The sequence below is a fragment of the Mastomys coucha genome, unplaced genomic scaffold (genome assembly GCF_008632895.1).
Source record: "Mastomys coucha isolate ucsf_1 unplaced genomic scaffold, UCSF_Mcou_1 pScaffold12, whole genome shotgun sequence".
Taxonomy (NCBI): domain Eukaryota; kingdom Metazoa; phylum Chordata; class Mammalia; order Rodentia; family Muridae; genus Mastomys; species Mastomys coucha.
The window spans coordinates 56,579,130-56,579,569 of record NW_022196894.1 but is presented as its reverse complement, the minus strand read 5'-3'; the positions used below and the strand labels follow the sequence as shown (position 1 = coordinate 56,579,569).

At 29.1% G+C, this 440-nt stretch overlaps 1 protein-coding gene across 1 annotated transcript in view; it reads left to right on the top strand.

Annotated features, from left to right (window-relative positions):
• Nucleotides 1-177, top strand: part of LOC116086023 (olfactory receptor 187-like) — a 49,029-nt gene extending 48,852 nt beyond the window's left edge. The window contains exon 2 of the mRNA XM_031364177.1: nucleotides 1-177. This exon is cut by the window's left edge and continues 1 nt beyond it. Coding sequence (XP_031220037.1) covers nucleotides 1-177 — 177 coding nt within the window.
• The last annotated feature ends 263 nt before the right edge of the window (nucleotides 178-440 follow it).

Here is a 440-nt window from a genome sequence, read left to right as displayed (position 1 = left end):
TTGTTCTATGGAACTCTCTTCTTCATGTATGTGAGCCCTGGGTCTGGACCAAGTAAATATAAGGATAAGATGTATTCTCTGTTTTACACCATTGTGATTCCTCTACTAAACCCGTTCATTTACAGCTTAAGAAACAAGGAAGTTTTAGGTGCTCTGAGAAAAATCATAAAGTCATAAGTGTTTTTCAGAAAAATTTCAGTGTTCATTTATTAAATACATCAAAAGTTCTGATCTTGAGTTATCAAATGTAGGAAGCCACTATATTGCTAAGTGATGAAGTATAATCTTTATTTTATATAATTTTCATAGAAAGATTTTCAAATCATAAATGTGCACTTTAAAGGCAGTTTTCAATTATTTGGTATTCTAAATCCATAATGATTTATTAAAACTACATTAGCAAATTAAATATCTGTAACATAATCAAACTCTGGTCTTTA